General features: G+C 42.7%; 1 protein-coding gene across 1 annotated transcript in view; it reads right to left on the reverse strand.

Moving 5' to 3' along the window:
* Positions 1-19,023, reverse strand: part of GLP2R (glucagon like peptide 2 receptor) — a 72,393-nt gene that overhangs the window by 16,750 nt on the left and 36,620 nt on the right. Inside the window, exon 10 of the mRNA XM_037028289.1 lies at positions 6,057-6,145. Within this exon, the coding sequence (XP_036884184.1) occupies positions 6,057-6,145 (89 nt within the window). The remainder of the gene's footprint in view (positions 1-6,056; positions 6,146-19,023) is intronic.

Genomic DNA, 19,023 nt, shown 5'->3' on the forward strand with positions numbered 1-19,023 from the left:
GTATTTTTAGCCCAACTCACTTTCTTGAAGGGCCAGACTAGGAGGTCCCCACCCAACCCCCTGGAATGAAAGACATAGAAATCGTGGAGGGTCAGCAGCAGCTCGTGGGCAGTGTCTTCAGGAAGGCATAACTCTCTCCAAGAGAAAGCAGTGCTTACTGTGAGTCCTGGTTCTGTGAGAGCCATTCAACTGCAGGGTCATCGAGGAAGCAAAACAACTCACCTTTGCCCTAAAAGGACCTAAAGCCAGTAAGAGCAAAGCAGGAGTCACCCAGAAGGAGAGACTCCACTCAGGCACGTGGGCTGTGCCCATGGCCTCGACCATCCCGCAGAGGCCGAGGAGTGGAGAGTCTGAGACACAAGCCCTGGTGATGTGGCTCACCTGTGCCAAGCTTGCATGCCCTCCCAAACATCACAGAAAAGCAGGAATTTCTCAGATCTGCTCTCAGATCCACCCATGCAGCACTCACTAGATAAGCAACAGCAAGGTGCTCCCAAGGAGAGACTATTTCAAGACAGACTTCTTTTGTTGTTTTTAATTTCCAGGAGCGTTTTAAAACCTGCTGGCTTGGAGCTTGCAAAATAGCATCGTGGGCTGTATTTGACCTCTGGACATTTTCTGTTTCTGCTAGGCAGTGTTTTTTGTTACTGAAGGCACCTTTAAATGATAAGGAGATTTTAAGCAATGACTTCCAGACTTGCAGCTTCTTTTGAAAACTGGGGAGATCAGGACCAAATTCCTGCTTGACAATGATCAGCAACAGCCTGACAGTGGCTGTCCCTTTAGAGGGAATATGCGCTTTCCAACCCCCAGGCAGCCTGCCATGTCTCTGCAAGCTTTTGAGGTTGCGATGCTTGCTCTGGTTACATCCTCACATGCAGACCTGTGTCTCACCATCAGCTTATTCTTACAGCTTTGCTACAGCATTATGTTTTTAAATAAACTTTTTATTTTGAAATAACCTCAGATATGTAGAAAAGTAGCCAAAATAGTACAGAGAGTCCCCAGAGACCCTTCACTCTGTTTCCCCTGATGTTAAAATCTCACATAATCACAGTACATTTATCCAAACTGAGAAACCAACCCTGGTATGTGACTAACAACTTTACTCCAGACTGTATTCAAATTTCACCAATTTTTCCACTAATGTTCTTTTCATGTACCAGGATCCAATCCAAGACTTCACATTTAGTGTGGGGTGATTTTTGAAGAATGACCAGCATTTTGTGAAGTTCTGGGTCATTTTAGTAACCACCATGTCTTGGGATGGATGTCATAAGTGATTTCCCACTCCTCACTTCATTCTTACTTCTCTCAGGCAAAGGACTATTTGTGTTCCTGTTTAAATAAAAAGTCATAAATATCTATAGGTGTTTACTCTTATGAACTGGGTTTATGCTTAATTTTTATCTTTATTCATTTGTTTATTTAGATGTCTTACTTTATTGCAGTCATTTAGCTATTCAGTAAATATTTACATCTGCTATAGCACATGAGAGAGTACAGTGGCAGGTGGGGAGCTGGGGTCAAGGGCAAGAGAATATCTGGGACCTGGGTTCAAATCCCAGCACTCCCCAGTGTTAGCAATGTGGCCTTGGGCAAATTATTTAACCTTTTTATTGGTAAAAATGAGGATTATACAAATAAGAATATAATATAAAATAGTGAAATAAAATAAAATATTACTAGTAGTAATATCTGACAGTATCATGGTAAGGATTAACACATGGTAAATCCTCAGAATAAATGGTGTCTGATATGCAATGAATGATCACAAAAATTTAGCTAGCCCTATTTTGAAAGAAGCCACCCCTATCCTCAAGTTGCTTACAACCTCAATGACTTTGATCAAGTTTACTTCCATTTGTGACATTTTCCATCTTTGGTTGCCCACCAGAAAATCCTTTCAGAAAAAGCTTCTGAGTTTAGCATGTTAAAAAAATGATTCTCCTTCATAAACTCATTAAGAGCTCTGCCCCACACATCCCATGGACAGTTGAGACTGTTTATCCAGGGGAAGCGAGCCCCCTCCATGCTGGAGCCACAAGGCACAGAGATGTCCAACCATGCTGAAGGTCTGCAGGTGTCCATTCGCATCCCAAGGCCAATGCCCTCACTCAGCCTTGGTGCGGCCCTCCCCCTCAAGGCCCAACGACAGATGGGCTGGCTGCGGTTTCCTCCACTGGAGCAGTACAGCCTACATATGAGGGCTAGGACCACAGAAAGTTCTCCAGATCCTAGCAACTTGCCTCTTTGGCAAAGCTTAAATATGTTTAATTTAAACTTTCCTAAAATAGTCTCCTGGAGAGGAATCAAATCTTGAGAGCTGTGTTCTGAAAGTTTTCAAAAATCTAGGAAACTTGGAGATGGGACTATTCTTACCAGAGTTTGTACAAAACTGCAGTAGGCCCTGTTGCCTGCACCCCTTCTCCTTACCCTAACAGAGGGCTCTAATGGGAAACAAACATGGGCAGGCAGAAGAGGAGATCCTTCCAGCATGGAGGAAGGCAGGGTGAGCTGGGGATGCTGACGCCCCATGGAGGTGACAGGAAGCAGCCCTCCCTAAACTTGGAAATGAAGGAGTCAGCACAGCTTGGGCAAATGTGCTCATGGCTGCTATAGTAGTCACCAGCCCAGGAGTGAAATAAAGTGGCCTGGGTGTGTCCTGAGAGATAGGACCCCAACATTTTGCTAATTAATAGCATAAGAGAATCAATAGTATTGTACTCTGTGTGGAGAAGGAGTCAGTAAGCAGAAGGCAAGTGGCCAACCAAAGTGGCAGGAAACATCACAAAAGAGCAGGAATTTCTCAGTACTTATCGTGCCCTGCCTATGAAGACTGGGGCATGAACTACCCTCCCACCTGGTGGGTGGTAGCACAGGACAGTGGTGGTTTCTTGGGCCACCAACAAGGATCCGTCATCACTAATCACTCTATTTGGAGGATGTGATCACCAGTAACATCCTAGTGACCGCTATCTGTTTCTGCATCTCCTTTGAAACAAGTTTTATTGTTGTTCAAGTACAGTTTTCTGCCTTTTCCCCCCACTCCTCCCCACCACCCCAACCCTCCCCGACATTGAGCATCTTTTCATGTGTCTCTTGACCCTCTATATGTCCTACTCAGAGAAGTGTCTGTTCGAGTCCTTTGCCCATTTTTTAAGTGGATTGCTTATCTTCTTACAGTGTATTCATGTGAGTTCTTTATATATTTTGTAGATCAAACCCTTGTCTGAGGTACCATTGGCAAATATGTTTTCCCATATAGTTGGTACTCTTTTCATTTTAATGCTATTTTCTTTAGCTGTGCAGAAGCTTTTTATTTTGATGAGATCCCATTCATTTATTCTTTCCTTTATGCCCCTTGCTCTAGGAGACATATCAGTGAAAATATTGCTGCGTGGAATATCTGAGATTTTCCTGCCTGTGTTCTCCTCTGTGTTTCTGGATCTTTTTAAAATGTCAGCTTTACAAAGACCAGGGGAACTAGAAGAAGCTTCCCCCAACCTCCATCTTCCACAGTCTCTAAGAATGAATAGTTGTATAGCCTGGTTTACATTTTAGTGTCTTGTGAGTTCTATTGGCATCAGCCATCCAAAGTCTCAGCCACTTGAGCACACTCATAGGTCCCCAGTACAGTCCCCAGGTAGTGGCAAACTTGCCAAGATGAGGTGTCTCATCCTGAGAAGCCCCTAGGTAGGCCTGCACCCAGATTCCTCTTTTCAAGCTTTTTCCCCATACAAGGGTGGGGAAAGGAAAAGGAAGTTTTCAGACACATTGTATATGTCAAGCAAGGTTCCTCTTTCTCTCCCCAAAATAGCCATGCAAAATCACTGCTCAGCCATGAGGGTGTCTCCAATGTCTTTATTTATACTTTCCTAAATCCTTGGCTCCCAATGGGGTGTCACACTCCATGGCTGTGCAGGGCAATCTATTTGGTATTGGAAGAAAATATAATAAAAGAAGATAGCAGAAGTTCTATGTATATTCATTTTCACCCACCCTTTATAATTTTCCATTGTTTGATTTATGTTATGATACATATAATAGATCAGCAGACTGTATGCATGTATGATGATGGTAATGCTCAAAATTTCTTTACTGATAGAGATGCATGATCAGAAAAATTTAGAAACCCCTCTTGGATAACTATAAAGAAGACCTTGGAGAAGGTATATTAGGGTGGCTTAGAAACATATTTACCATGGCCCATCCAGAAAATGCCATGCCTTGTTTCGCATCTGATCCAATGCCCCCCACTGAGTCAGAATGCTCAGTGGAGGGGCTCACCAGCCTGTGCTTTAGGCCAACTGCCAGGAGATGCTTAAGAGCAGCCAGAATGGAAAGCTACTGTAAGGACTGCTGTGGGTCTGGAGCATGGGAAGACCAAGTGGTACATGGTGGGCTTTAGGGGTATGGAATAACAGGATTTAGGCTCTGTCTTTGGGGAAAGTGGTGCTTTGGCATTTGTCTGCTCCTATTTCTGGCTTCTGGGAATGCTGTCCTCTGCTGGGTTTCCCAGGTGCCTGAGCTTCCCCTGAGCCTGATTAGTAAGAGAACTGCTCCCCTGAAAGGACTCACATAAAATAGACTAGAGCACCTCTGCTCTTGGCCTTGGACTTCCACTTTCAGAGAGTGGTAAGAGAAGCCGAGCCTTAGTAAAAGATCCAAAGAAGCTGTCAATCACTTGGAGGCTCTATCAGAGGCACCAAGGGAGACAGAGAGACTCTGTGTGGTCCAGGCCAGCCCAAGTGTCCCGAGACTAGGGGCTGTTTGCAAAATACTTGGGCCAATTATGGTATATATTTTCCCAGTCCTGAGCCATGTGTGTTTATCTTTCTGACCCCCTGGAGGGAGGGTTTTAGGTAGATAGGATTTGGGGTCTGGATCCTGGGCAAATAACACTGCCCACATCCTATTAAATTGGGACACCTGTGTCTAGGACCTCTGTTTATCTTCATAGTGAGCAGGATGTGGAGCTGGTGTGGACTTTCACTTCATACAGCAGAAAATAGACCCAGAGAGGCCAAGTGACTTGTCCAAGGTCAGTCCGTGGGGCTGAGGTTGTGACCAGCACCAGCTCTCCTGACTCATGTTCCACACTAGCATCCCAGTCCTTGGCATGTTAGAATGCAGTCTCCTCATGAACAGGGTCCACATCATATTTAGCTTTTATTCCAAGCACAGTTTCAGGCACATTATAGGTGTTCATTAACTGTTTATCAGGTGAATGGAAAAACCGTCCTCCCAGCACACCCGAGTCAAGCCCCACTGTGGCCCAAGAAAGAGTGAGAAGCAGAGCTACAGCCATCCTCTTGCATAGACCCCCCTCTGCCCTGCTTGGTGGGCTACAATCCCTACCCCAAAAGTTACTTGTTTGGGTTAAAACGGTCCTTCCTTAAGAGCCCTGCTGAGGTGGACACATCCCACAGACAGTAAAGAGCAACTGAAAAAGGAAGGAGGGGTCTTTCTGTGCCATTCATCAGGCATTTGCTTACCCATTCATGCATTTGTATTTACAGCAGTGCCCTCCTCAGTACCCATGGTCTGACTTGCTGTGAACTGAGGCTGCTGTCATTGTGGAAAGCAGTAGATGGGATGTAGCAAAGGCAAGTCACAAAGAAAGAGTGACTGTGTGAAGACATAAGTTGGTGGTCTTAAATCCTAAAGTTCCAAAAGACTCAAAGATTCACTTCTGAGTTATGAACATGTCCTTATTCTGTGACCTCTAATCCCTCCCAAAGGTTGGCAACTATCTAACTTCCCTTCATGTGACCCTTTCCTTTCCCTGAAAACCATCATCAATTCTTAGGAGCATGTCAACAGTTTTCTACTGTGGGAGCACGTGGGTCCTTGACAACTCACCTCTTACTTCCTTTCCATGGGGCCAGAAAGTTGTCACCATTGCCAAAAGCCCTACCTCATCCCACGACACTTCTTTCAAAAGGACTCTACCTGATACCCCTGTATTAAACTCATTTCCCCTCCCCAGGACATTGGCCAAAACAGCCACAGAGGTCAAAACAATCTTAGACTATTGGACACTGACCACTCACCTGTATTTATAGTCTCTGAAACACATTTGGTGGGCTTTGAGCTTAGAGATGAGAAGCTTGAGAATTTTCAGGAAGAAAAAGAAGTTGACCTGAAAAACAAAGCAGACATGGGTAAGCAATGAGCTCCATATGGCTACGAATACTGAGGTCATGCTGGGCCTGGCCCCCAGTTCCTTGTTCGTGTAAGCAAGGGGTAATGCAGCACTAGCCAGTCAGGTAGTAAGTGCTTATAGTAATCCCCACTCTCCCTAAGGCCATGTCAACTGGAAGCCTGGAGAGGATCCTGGAAAGCCACTTAGTTTATTCTTCTGCCTTAGGGATGCCCATCGTCATCTGAGGAAGGCAGATGGACACTTACATTATTATTATTATTAACTAATATTTATTGAGTACTTAAGCAGGCCAGGCATCATCAAGCTTCCCATACATTATTTTATTTAACCCTCACAATAACCCTCTAAGGAAGTCACACTATTTTTATGAAATTATACTATGAGAAAACAGAGGCACAGAGGAGATAAGTGCAATTCCCAGTGTCACAAGGCTAGTAAGTAATTACTGAGTCAGTAATTAAATCTAGATGTATCTGATTACAAAACTCCCTTCACTTAAAAAAAAATGACACACAGCCTCCCTTCTGTAAAGAGCTCCAGCACTGTTGGCATCCAATTTGATGTCCTGTCATTGCCACAGAATTCACTAGAAAGTGTATGTTCTCTACTACCCAGACTACTTTCCACAACTGTAGGAACTAGGAAGAGTCAGCTCTTTTTTATCAGCCTTGGTAGAAATTTTAACATATGTTTACAAATTCTTTGATGCCTTTCCCGTCAAAGGACTTAGCCTAATATTTCCCTTCCCTCTGGAGTGTGAACTAGATTTGGTTATTTGCATCTAATAAAAAATATGGTGAAAGTGATGTTATGTGACTTCTAAGGTTAGGTCCTCAAAAGGATGATTTCCACTTGGTATCTATCTATCATCTGTCTGTCTGTCTGTCTACCCATATCTTCTCATTTCCTCTCTCTCTCTCCCTCCCTATTCCTCCTTCTTCCACTTCCTCCATCCCCCACCCATCTCTCTCTCTCTCTCACTCACTCTCACTCTCCCTCTCCCTCTCTCTCTCTCTCCCTCTCCCTCTCTCTCTCTCTCCACACTCACTGCTCACTCTGGGGAAAGCCAGCTGCCTTGTGGTGAGGATACTCAAGGAGCCTGTTGAGAGACCCAAATGGGGAAACTGAGTTCTCCTACGACAATAAGCATCACTTGCCAGCCACATGTGTGAGCCACCTTAGAAGCTGATCCTCCAGCCCCAGTCAAGCCTCCATATGGTTGTGACCCTAGCTAACATCTTCACAGCAACTTCGTGAGAAATCACAAGTCTCCCGGAGAGACAGAAGAGCAAGTGACTGAGTGTGGGTAGGGCTCAGAGAATGAGAACAGGTTTGTGAGAAGTGATACTGGACATAGAAAAAGGATCACTTCCTGCAGAGCCTTTCATGGTCCCACTGAGAACTTTGGGTTTTCTTTTGAAAGCAACAAAAAGCCACTGGTGAATTTCAAGCATGGAAATGACCTGATCAGATTTTCATTCTGAATTTTAAAAAGATCATTTTGGCTCCTGTGTGGAGAACAGATTGGATGAAGGCAGACTGGGGGAGGAGGGTCTACTTGGGAGGCAGTTTCAGAGTTCCTGGGGGAGGATGATGGAGAAGTGAGGTAAAGCAATAGCCCTGGTGCATCAGTGATGGAAAGAAGAAGATGGATTCAAAATTACTAAGGAGTATGAGTCAAATGACCTTTGTTCAACATGAGGGTCAAAGGTGACCCCAAAGTTTCTCAGTAGACCTCAGATGTGTGGTAGTGCCGTTCACCAAGAGAACGACCACATGGAGGAAGAAGAGCATGGAGGGAGAAGAGGGAGAAGTCCAGGAAGTTTGAACACAAGATGTCCCAGGCAGTGAGATATTTATTTCTGGACCTGAGCAGAGAGGTTCTAGACAGAGCATGGGGCCACTGGATTAGGCAAGATTATCCAGGGACACTGTGCAAAATAGGGAGAAAGGAAGTCTTAAGACAACTGCCTTGTAATAAAGAAAAGGGTATAATAAGTGGAGTTAGCAAACAAAACTGAGAAAGAGCAGCTAGGGCAATTGGAATGAACCAAAAGGAGATGGTATTCTGATAGCTTACAACAGGAAGAGTTTTAAGAAGATTTGAAGACTGCATGAAATTTAAACAAAATAAAGCAGTATTTAGCAATAAGGAGTTCCCAAAAAGAAGCTGTAGTTCAGAGGTGGGAGCAGAAGCCAGACTGCCAGGCTTTGTTTTGTGAATGAAATGTGAGGAGGGGAGACAGCCAATGTAAACCACATTTAAGAGCTTTGGTTGCAAGGGGAAGCAGACTGATGGAACAGTAGTTGGCAAGTGATGCAGAATGGAAATAATGTCTCCCCACCTTTATTTTCAGGGCTACAAAAGGGTTTTGGTTGTAGTAATTTTTAAAATTGAAAAGACTTTAGGGAGAGTATCCAAGATGGTGGAGTAGGTGGAAGTTATACTCACCTCTTTTAGGACTACATCAAAATTACAATTAAATTATAGAAAAATCAACCTGGATAACCATCTGAAGACTAGATGCACAGAAATCTTATAACTCCAAATATACAAAAGAAGCCACATCAAAAATGGTAGGTAGAGTGGCGAAGTAAAAAGGTCTGGCCCTGCCATCAAGTACAGCCATTGAGAATGTGGATGGATATCTCAATGGCAGAGGTCCCTCGCTGAGGAGAGAGTGGTCTTGACTCCATGGCGGGCTCCTTAGCCCAAAGCAGCAGTGCCAGGAAGAGGAGCTCACATAACATGTGGCTGTGAAAACCTGCAGGGATTCTGTCTTCCCAGGTGAGGCAAATACTACTGGAACCACAAGCACCCTCTTAAAGGACGAGTGCACACTATCTTACTTGTGGCACTCACCTTGGGCTTCGGCAGAGGAACAGTGACTCAGAAGGGACAGGAGTCATACAGGGACAGACTGAGTTGTGTACTCTCAGGGAGAGGGCTAGAGGGAAGGACACCCACCAGTGTCCTTGTGTTGAGTCCCTCTCCCATGTTGCCCACAGATGCCATCTTTCCTGGGTCAAGCACTTTTCTCCATGTGGCATTGGCCCTGAGAGCAACACTAGCCCTACCCTACTGACTCCTTGGGCCCTAACCCTACCAAATTCACACATAGCTGTGGAATCTGTTGGTGGAAGCCAGCCTGGGCCCACACTGCAGGCTGTCTTAAAAAACTGTCAAGAAATTCTGGGCAAGCTTGGGGGTGCCAGACACACAGGGAGAGGCTGAGTTACATGGCTTTCAGGCAAAGAACATCCTCCCTTGTGGCTTACAGGTGTCATCCTTCCTGTGCAAAGCCCTCCTTCCACAGAGTCAAAACTCAATCTACTTCAGCCTGATCAACTCTGCTGGCTCCACTCTGGGTACTCCCTGAGACCCCGCCCTTCCACAAGGGTTCATAAGCCCCACCTAATGCCAGCTGGCCTAGGTGTACCTGGAGGCCTTTACTGAATGCCCACAGACCCAGCACTGGTGCAAGTTTGAATCTGTATTAATCTGGTAGACACTACTCATCCTTACCTGGTGACTCACTGAGAACCTGCCTCATGCAACTTGCATTTCAGTGGCTAAACCAATGGATAGCCAGCTGGTGGAGGCAGATCTCAGAGCATCTTGGGCCTTTTGCTAACATATCCTGGGCCTGATACTAGTGACAGCTGTTCCCAACATGCAGCTTGGCCCTTCCCACATGCACACAGACCCAGCACAGGCAGCTACCAACTCTGGATCACTTCACAGCTTTTAACAGGTTGCCCAGGGTTGGTCACAGGCAGCATCTGACATTGACCTGCTCTGGAGTCCCTCTCAAGAAGTCTCAGGACCAACACATCTAGTGGCTGGGCTGAGACCATATCAGAGTATGACCCAATTAGTTCTATAAGCAGCACACCCAAATGGAGGTTTTGACAAACATCAGACCCTACTAGGGCAAATCTGCTTCATGGGGTCACCCCCACTAGACAGAAGTTTGTACACTATGGTTGGGGTCAACCCTCACAGTCAACCAGCTTGAGGGTCAACTCCACACACACACGGGCCAGCAATCAAAACTCAACTACAACGGGAGGGCTCACATAAGCCATGCAAGAGACATTGCTGGAGCACCCAGCTCTGTTGATCAGGGAGGCTGCACCCTGAGTCCCACAGACCACCTACTACATAAGGCCACCCTGCTAAGACTGGGAGACATATGGATCTATCTAATACACAGAAACAAATATAGAGAGACAGCCAAAATGGGGAGGTAAAAATTATGTCTCATATGAAAAAAAAGAAAAAAGAAAAAATCCCCAGAAAAAGAATTAAATAAAGTGGAGGCAAGAAATCTACCAGATGCAAAGTTCAAAACAATGACTATAAGGATGCTCAAGGAACTTATGGGAAGAATAAAGGAACTCAGTGAGAACTTCAACAAAAAGGTAGTAAGCATAAAAAAGAATATAGAAACCATAAAAAGTAACCAGTCAGGAAAAAAGAATATAGTGTCTGAAATGAAGAATACACTAGCAGGAATCAACAGCAGATTAGAGGAAGCAGAGGACTGAACAAATGATTTGGACGACAAGGTAGCAGAAACTACATTAGAGAAGCAAAATTTTAAAAAATAATTTAAATAATGAGTATAGTTTAAGAGACCTGTGGGGCAGCATCAAGCATGACAACATTCACACCATAGGGGTACCAGAAGGAAAAGAGACAGAGAGCAAGGAATTGACAACCTATTTGAAGAAGTAATCACTGAAAACTTTCCTAACCCAGTGAAGGAAAAATATACACAAGTCCAGGCAGCACAGGGAGTCATAAACAAGATGAGCCCAAAAAGGCCCATACCAAGGCACACCATAATTAAAATGCCAAAGGTTAAAGACAAAGAGAGAATCTTAAAAGCAGCAAGAGAAAGGCACTTAGTTACCTACAAGGGAGCTCCCATAAGATTATCAGCTGATTTCTCAACAAAAACATTTTAGACCAAAATGGAATAGCATGAAATATTCAAAGTGATGAAAATCAAGGACCTACAACCAAGACTGTTCTACCCAGTAAGGCTATTATCTATAATTATAGAAAATAAAGTGCTTCCCAGACAAGAAAAAGCTAAAGGGGATCCATCACCACCAAGCCGGTATTAGGAGAAATGTTAAAGAGACTTCTTTAAAAAGGAAAAAAGAAGAAACATAAATATGTATAATAAAATGGCAATAAATACATACCTACCAATAATCAGTAATCATTTTAAATATAAGCGGATTAAATGCTCTAATCAAAAGATGTAAAGTAGATAGACAGATAAGAAAACAAGACCCAGAAATATACTGCCTACAAGAGACCCACTTGAGATTGAAAAACACACACAGATGGAAAGTAAAAAGATGGAAAAAGATATGCCATGCAAATAAGACTGAAGAAAAAGCTGGGTAGCAATACTTATATCAGACAAAATCAACTTTAAAACAAAGACTAAGAAACAAAGAAGGACATTACATAATGTTAAAGGGCTTGATCCACAAGAAAATACAGCCCTTGTAAACATTTATGCATCCAACATAGGAGCACCTAAATACATGCAGCAAATATTGGTGGACTTAAAGGGTGAGATCAATAGTAATACAATCAAAGTAGGAAATTTTAATACTCCATTGACCTCAAGGGATAGATCTTCCAGACAAAAAAAAAATCAATAAGGAAACAATAGCCGTAAATGATACATTAGACCAGAAGAATTTAATTGATATTTTCAGAGCATTTCACCCCCAAAGAAGCAGGATATAAATTTTTTAAGTACACATGAAACACATTCCAGGATAGACCACACATTAGGCCACAAAACAAGTCTCAATAAATTTAAGAAGATTGAAATCATATCAAGCATTATTTCTAATCACAATGATTTGAAATCAGAAAATAATTACAAGAAAAAACTGAAAAAATGCATAACACATGGAGGCTAATAACATATTACTAAACAATGCATGGGTTAATAATGATATCAAAAACAAAATCAGGAGGACTTCCACCAAGATGGAGGCATAGGTGGAAACACTGTGCCTTCTCCCACAACCAAGTTTGAATACAACAACGGTTTGGAGACCAAAGACACAGCAAAAAACAAAACTGAGTTATACAAAAGTCCGACAACCACTAACCATTCAATGGGGATGGTAAGAGGGGCGGAGCCAGCAGCAAGCAGGGACGGGCAGGACAGATCCCCCGACCTAGACGGGGCAGGCAGCCCGGAACCAGTTGGGGTGCAGGGCAGACTGACCGAGGTCGCACATTTGTGCACAGTGAGACAGACCACGCAGGCCCCAGGGGTCGAGGGCTGACGGCGGTGGCACACTCGCGTGCAGAGGGACAAAACGTTCAGGCCCGGTAACAGTGGCAGCTGCAGCTCCTGTGTGGGCTGAGGCGGGAGGCGGCAGATGGGACAGCATAGTTCCTTGTTGACCCCGCCCCCACATACAATGTCACAACCCAGCGACTTAGTTGCCCTGCTCTGGTGACCACCTTAGGGCTCCGAACCTGCTCCAGAACAGGCACGAACAGCCCGAAAGATGGCACAAGAAGAACTCAAAGTCCCAGAGCCAATAACTCTAAGCGACTGAGAAATTGCCAGCCTCTCAGAAGCACAATTCAAAACACTGTTTATCAGGATGCTAACAGAACTGGTTGATTATAGTCATAAATTAGAGGAACATATGAAGGCTAAACTAATTGAAATGAAGGGAGATGTCCAGGAAACCAATAGCGATGGAAAGGAAACTGGGACTCAAATCAATGGAATGGACCAGAAGGAAGAACAAAACATCCAACCAGAAAAGAATGAAGAAATGAGAATTCAAAAAAATGAGGAGAGGCTTAGGAACCTCCAGGATATCTTGAAATGTTCCAACATCCAAATTATAGGGGTACCAGAAGGGGGAAAGAAACAGCCACGAATGGAAAACTTATTTGAACAAATAATAAAGGAGAACTTCCCCAGTCTGGCAAAGGACATAGACTTCCAGGAAATCCAGGACGCTGAGAGAGTCCCAAAGAAGTTGAACCCAAGAAGGAACACACCAAGGCACATCATAATTACATTAGCCAAGACTAAAATGAAGGAGAGAATCCTAGAAGCAGCAAGAGATAAGGGGACAGTCACCTATAAAGGAGTACCCATCAGACTGTCAGCCGATTTCTCCAAAGAGACCTTCCAGGCAAGAAGGGGCTGGAAAGAAGTATTCCAAGTCATGAAATCCAAAGACCTATAGCCAAGATTGCTTTATCCAGCAAAACTTTCATTTAGGATGGAAGGACAGATAAAGTGCTTCTCAGATAAGGTCAAGTTCAAGGAGTTCATCACCAGGAAGCCCTTATTATATGAAATGTTAAAGGGACTTATATAAGAAAAAAAAGATGAAAAATGTTAACAGTGAAAGGACAGCAAACTCACAGTTATTAACAACCACGCCTAAAACATAAGCAAACCAAGAGGACAGCTAGATCAGGAGTGGAACCATAGAAATGAAGAACACATGCAGGGTTAGCAACAGGGGCGTGGGAGGAGGAGAAGGGGGGAGAAGGCACAGAAAATAGCATAGAGGGTAGGTAGAAAATAGATAGGGGGGAGGGGGAGAATAGCGGGGGAAATATAGAATCTAAAGAACTTGAGACACGTGGTTATAAAATAAGGGGAGGAGAGTGGTGGGGGAGGGAGTGTGCGGGTGGAGGGGAATGAAGGGGGGAATAGAACAACTGTAATGGTATAATCAATAAAATATATTTTTTAAAAAATCAAAACATACCATCAGACAGGTAAAAATGGGAACACAGCATCCCCCAAATCTATGGGATGTGCCAAAGCAGTCCTAAGAGAAATTTATAGCATTACTGGCCTACCAAAAGAAACAAGAAAACTTTCAAATAAACAATTAATTTTACAAATAAAGGAATTAGAAAGAGAACAACAACAACAAAAAGCCCAAAGTGAGTAGAAGAAAGGAAATAATAAAGATCAGATAAGAAATAAACAAAATAGAGTCTAAAAAACACACACACAAGAGATCAATAAAACCAAGAACTAGTTCTTTGAAAAGGTAAACAAGATTGATAAATCTTTAACCAGACTCATCAGGAAAAAGAGACGACCCAAATAAATAAAATCAGATAAAAACTGACACCAAAGAAATAAAAAGGTTTGTAAGAAACCATTATGAAAAATTACATGCCAACAAAGTGGATAAACTTGACAAAATGAATAAATTACTAGAAACATACAATCTTGCAAAAGTGAATTAGGAAGAATCACAAAATCTGAATACAACTAACTGTAGTCAGTGATCAAATTGAAGCAGTGATCAAAAAACTCACAACAAACAAAAGTCCTGCTCCATATGGCTTCATAGGGGGCATTCCACCAAACATTCAAAGAAGAGCTGTCACCACTCCTTCTCAAACTACTCCAAAACTACAACAGGAGGGAAGACTCCCGATCTTTCCTTTTATAAGGCCAGCTTCCAAAACCAGAGCATTATACTTCCAAAACCAGATAATGAACATACATGCAAAAATCCTCAACAGAATATTAGCAAACCAAATCCAGCAATATGTTAGAAAGATCATACACCATGATCAAGTGAGATTTATTACATGGTGTTGGAAAAATTGGACAGGTACATGCAAAAAAGTGAAACTAGACCATTTTCTTACAGCATGTGTAAAAAGAAACTCAAAATGGATTAAAGATTTAAATGTAGGACTTAAAACAATAACAGTCCTAGAAGAAAACATAGGTAGTAAACTCTGATATTTCTCTTAGCAATATTTTCTTGATATATCTCCTTGGGCAAAGAAAACAAAAGAAAAAAATAAACAAATTGGACTACACATCAAACTAAAAGGTTTTTGCACAGCAAACAAAACCATCAACAAACAAAAACACAAACTACTAAATGGAAGAAGATATTTGCCAATGATGCATCCAATAAGAGATTAATATTCAAAATTTATAAAAACTCAGACAACTCAACACCAAAAAACTAACAAATAAACAATTACAATTAGAAAGTAGGCAGAGGACCTGGATAGGTACTTCCACAAAGAAGACATTTCGATGACCAATAAGCATAGGAAAAGATGCTCAACATCACTAATTGTCAGAGAAATGCAAATAAAAACCACAGTGAGCTATAATTTCACACCTGTCAGAATGGCTATTGTCAATAAATCAACAAACAAGTGTTGTCCAGGATGTGGAGAAAAGAGAACCCTAGTGCCCTGTTGGTGGGAATGCAGATTTGGTACAGCCACTGTGGAAAGCAGTTTGGAGGTTCCTCGAAAAAAGGAAAAAGCCTTATGACCCAGGCAATTCCACTTCTGGTATATATTCAAAGAAACCCAAAACACTAACTTGAAGAATACATGCACCCCTATGTTCACTGCAGTGTTATTTACAATTGCCAGGATATGGAAGTATCCCAAGTGCCCATCAATAGAGAAATGGATAAAAAAGTACTGGTACACTTACACAATGGAATGTTGCTCAGCCATAAAAAAGAATGAAGTCTTACCATTTGGGACAGTATGGATGGACCTAGAGGGTTTATGTTAAGTAAAATAAGTCAGACAAAGGAAAGTATTATATACTTTTTTGCTTATATGTGAAATCTGAAGAACAAAAACAAGTAAGATAGAAACAGACTCAGATACAGAGAGCAGACTGGTGATTGTCAGAGAGGAGAGGAGTTTAGGGACTGGGTGAAAAAGGTGAGGGGATGAGGAGGACAAATCGGCAGTTACAGGGGTGTAAAGTACAGACTAAGGAATATAGTCAGTAATATTGTAATGACTGTATGGTGCCAGGTGGGTGCTTGAAATGTCAGGGGACCACCTCGCTGTATACCTGAAACCAGTACAAAATGATATTGAACATAAACTGTAATTGAAAAATAACATCTAAAAAAGAAAAGACTTAAGAATGCCTCTATGCAATGGAGAAAGAGCTGATAGAGATCACGACTGAGTGACAATTAATGAAGTCCCTGCAGACGGTGAGTCCACACAATCCTAATGTCCCTGTCTAGAAACAAGCCCTTGAACTACATATGGAAACACAATCACAGAATCCACACATACCTGTTATGATTTGCCTAAAGCTAAAAGGCTAGAGTTTTAGGCAAGAGGCTATCCAATCCTCAAGCCAACAGGAATGATAGAGATTCCCAGCCAAAGAATATTTAGTAACAGAACACTTAAATACAAACTAAGTGTAACCAAGCGATTTATTTCTTTTAATGGGATATCTGTTTTTCATCACAAACAGAAAATGTTGTGTCCTTGGCTTAATGATTTGTTGAACTTGGGTATTTTTCTTAGAAAGTCAGCTTCACAAGGGAAAGACACGTATTTCAGCAAATTAATTTCAATCAGGCTGTCTTCTAAGAAATGAAGGGCACTGAGGAGGAGCAGGTTGATTTGTTATGCTCTGTGTCTTCTGGAGACCAAGTAGAAAATGGGCATCGGCCAGCGGGCCACACGGAGGAAGCACTTCCTCAGTGCCATGCAATGATGAAATGCCAGCCTGGGTGGCCCTGTGGGGCCCTGTTCATCTTGGCTCCCCAGGAGACAAGAGTCAGCAATCACTGAATAATGCTATCCATCATTTGTGCATAAGCAGAAAAAGGGCCAAATGAGAACACTTTTCAAGAACCCAGCCAACTCTTCTTGGATTCTGTGACCAGATGGGGGCATGTGGGACCCCAAACATGTAAGGCCCCCTAGACAGTGCAGAATGTGTTACCAGATATAACATTCCTGGTGACAGTTCTGTGACACCCTAACTTCTGTTCCTGATCAGATCTGGGCCTATAGACTGACAGAGGTGATTGACAGCATGGCCAGGAGGCAGAGGTACACCTCATCTACCCCAAACGCTTCCACCTACCTCAAGCCCCTCCACCTCTGACCTGCCATGTAGATTAAAATGCCTACCTTTAGAGATATTCCTTTGGGCCAAAACACACCATTTACAAGAGCCCTGCTGGAGTGCACACGTCACAGAGAAGATAAGGAGCAACGGGGAGAGGAGGGGGGAGTCCTTTCTCTATCTCTCATTCATTCATTCACATTCACCTCTACAAAAATGAAGAATTCAATAAACATGTAAGATCTGACTTACTTTCACCATGGGACACAGAAGATGGGACTCAACAAAGGTAAGTTTTGAGGAGGGAAAATCCAAGGTATGGAGAAATTCCCCTTGCAGCTCTTCAGAGGAGGGAAGCAGGGAGTGAGGAGAAGGTGGAAACTCAAGTAACAGAACGCCCCTGGATTCCTGGTGAGGAAGCAAACCTAAAGAGGGGCAAGACCAGCGAAGACTAATTTTACTAATTTCTCAACTTTGCTGGGTACTGAGGCAGAAGTTGAGGCTGTCAGAGAAGAGTCAGTAAGAGTGAATGAAGGCATTTGACTTTATGACTTTATAAAGTCAATATATGATTCAGTTCGTTGGCTCAAAAAAACCTTCCAACTGGGGGTTCAATCTATTAACTCCAGGAATCAGGATATGGATAAGACAATCTTGCACAGTTTACTCATTTTGTAAGGTTGTCCTTGAAAAGTTGGGCTAATCAAGGCTTTATGAATTTTCTACTAGGATATAAGAATATATCCTGTTCCAGTAAGACCCTAGACTAAATGTACACTCAGGGGTAACAGGTTAATTTAATAGTGAAGTCTTATATGCTGAAGGAGTTGAGAGTTATCTAATTTCTGTTTCTTATGAAAGACCCAAAGAGTATCTGGCTTCTTCAGGTTGTCACATTATTATTATTTCTGAAACATAGAGAGTCAAGAGAGCAACAGGTGAAGTCAGCTGATATGTCTGGAAACCCAGCATGATGTACATTCATTTGCACTGATCCAGAAGCTGATCAATGAACCCAGACCTAGGAGCTGGTGGAGAAGCCCAGCTCTGATGACTGGGGATGCTCGCCAGGGAGCCTGAGTCTGGGATAGGAGATTTTCTTTGGTCCCACTGCTCGGTTCACCATGTACAGTTGGATTTTCCCACAAACCTCTGTTCTGTGCTCCAGAAAAATAGTTGCCAGCCTGAAGTCTGGCTAAGATGAGAAGTATTGTGAGGTGCTCTGAATGCTATCACCTTGACCTTGATTATTATGATACTTTTTAGTACTTCAGTTTAATAAAAGAAATATGTAGGATCAGGAAATTTTTTTTTCTTCACACACTAAAGATGGGGAGAGCTTTTTTGTTTGGTTGGTTTTTGCTTATTTTATGATCTAGAACAATGAGACTACATGGAGTTCTTCTGCTCCATGTAGTCTCATGGACCCAAGTTCCTTCCATGTTGTAGTTCAAGGAATTATATCTTGGAGGTGGGGTTAAAGTCTACTCAGATTAGTACAAAACTGCAACACAGGTCATAGGACCAAACATGAAGGCAGCTATTGGTTGGCTTAGTCATGATCTGATGAATCTCAGAATGGTAACTATTACACTCTGAGTTTCCTGAGGGCAGAAACCATGGGACATATGCCTTTATTTCCCTCAAAAGAACCAAGTCAAAAACAGGAAAGGTACTCAAAGCCTGAGGGCAACAATGAGCCATTAAAAAGTCACATGCAGAAAAGAGACAAAGTCAAGTTTTGCTCAAGAAACACTACTCTGGCTGTGATACAGAGGATGGGTTTCTGGGGGCAAGAATGAAGAAGGGAGACCAGTCAGGAGGCTTTTGCAGAAGTCTGCAAAAGGAACTGAAGAAAAGTGGGATTAAGGGAAAGGAGACAGTGTGGAGGGATCTTGAAAAGAATTTGACAAGACACTGTCTGAGTGGAGATTGCTGGGAAGA

The sequence above is a fragment of the Sturnira hondurensis genome, unplaced genomic scaffold (assembly GCF_014824575.4).
Source record: "Sturnira hondurensis isolate 20B ecotype Veracruz unplaced genomic scaffold, ASM1482457v3 Scaffold0019835, whole genome shotgun sequence".
Taxonomy (NCBI): Eukaryota; Metazoa; Chordata; class Mammalia; order Chiroptera; family Phyllostomidae; genus Sturnira; species Sturnira hondurensis.